This window comes from Chaetura pelagica, unplaced genomic scaffold (assembly GCF_000747805.2).
Source record: "Chaetura pelagica isolate M959 unplaced genomic scaffold, ChaPel_1.0 C10764336, whole genome shotgun sequence".
NCBI lineage: Eukaryota > Metazoa > Chordata > Aves > Apodiformes > Apodidae > Chaetura > Chaetura pelagica.
This window is the reverse complement of record NW_009957484.1, coordinates 1-256: the sequence shown is the minus strand read 5'-3', so window position 1 is coordinate 256 and position 256 is coordinate 1. Positions and strand designations below refer to the sequence as shown.

At 70.3% G+C, this 256-nt stretch overlaps 1 protein-coding gene across 1 annotated transcript; it reads right to left on the bottom strand.

Moving 5' to 3' along the window:
• Positions 1-17: 17 nt before the first annotated feature.
• On the bottom strand, positions 18-191 carry LOC104395916 (interleukin-36 receptor antagonist protein-like; the record flags this gene model as incomplete). The annotated part of the gene is made up of 1 exon (XM_010005666.1): positions 18-191. A coding segment is annotated over one exon (174 nt), but the record flags the coding sequence as incomplete, so codon positions are not given.
• Between the last annotated feature and the right edge of the window lie 65 nt (positions 192-256).

The window sequence follows — 256 nt, the reverse complement described above, 5'->3', positions numbered from 1 at the left end:
TGGTAGAAGGCAGTGACCTTGGGGGGCCCCTCCAGGCCCAGGGGCTCCCCGGACCCCCAGGAGGTGCTGAGGAAGAGCCCGGGGAAGGCGGCGGCCTCGAAGGTGTGGGTGCTGCCCCCGAAGGTCTTGTAGAAGGTGAAGGGGGTGGTCTCGTCCTGCCCCCGCTGGAACAGCTCCAGCAGCTGCACCTCCTGCGTGGGGAGGGGGCACCAGCCTGGGAAACCCCCACCCCAAGGTGCCACCACCCCGAGGTGCC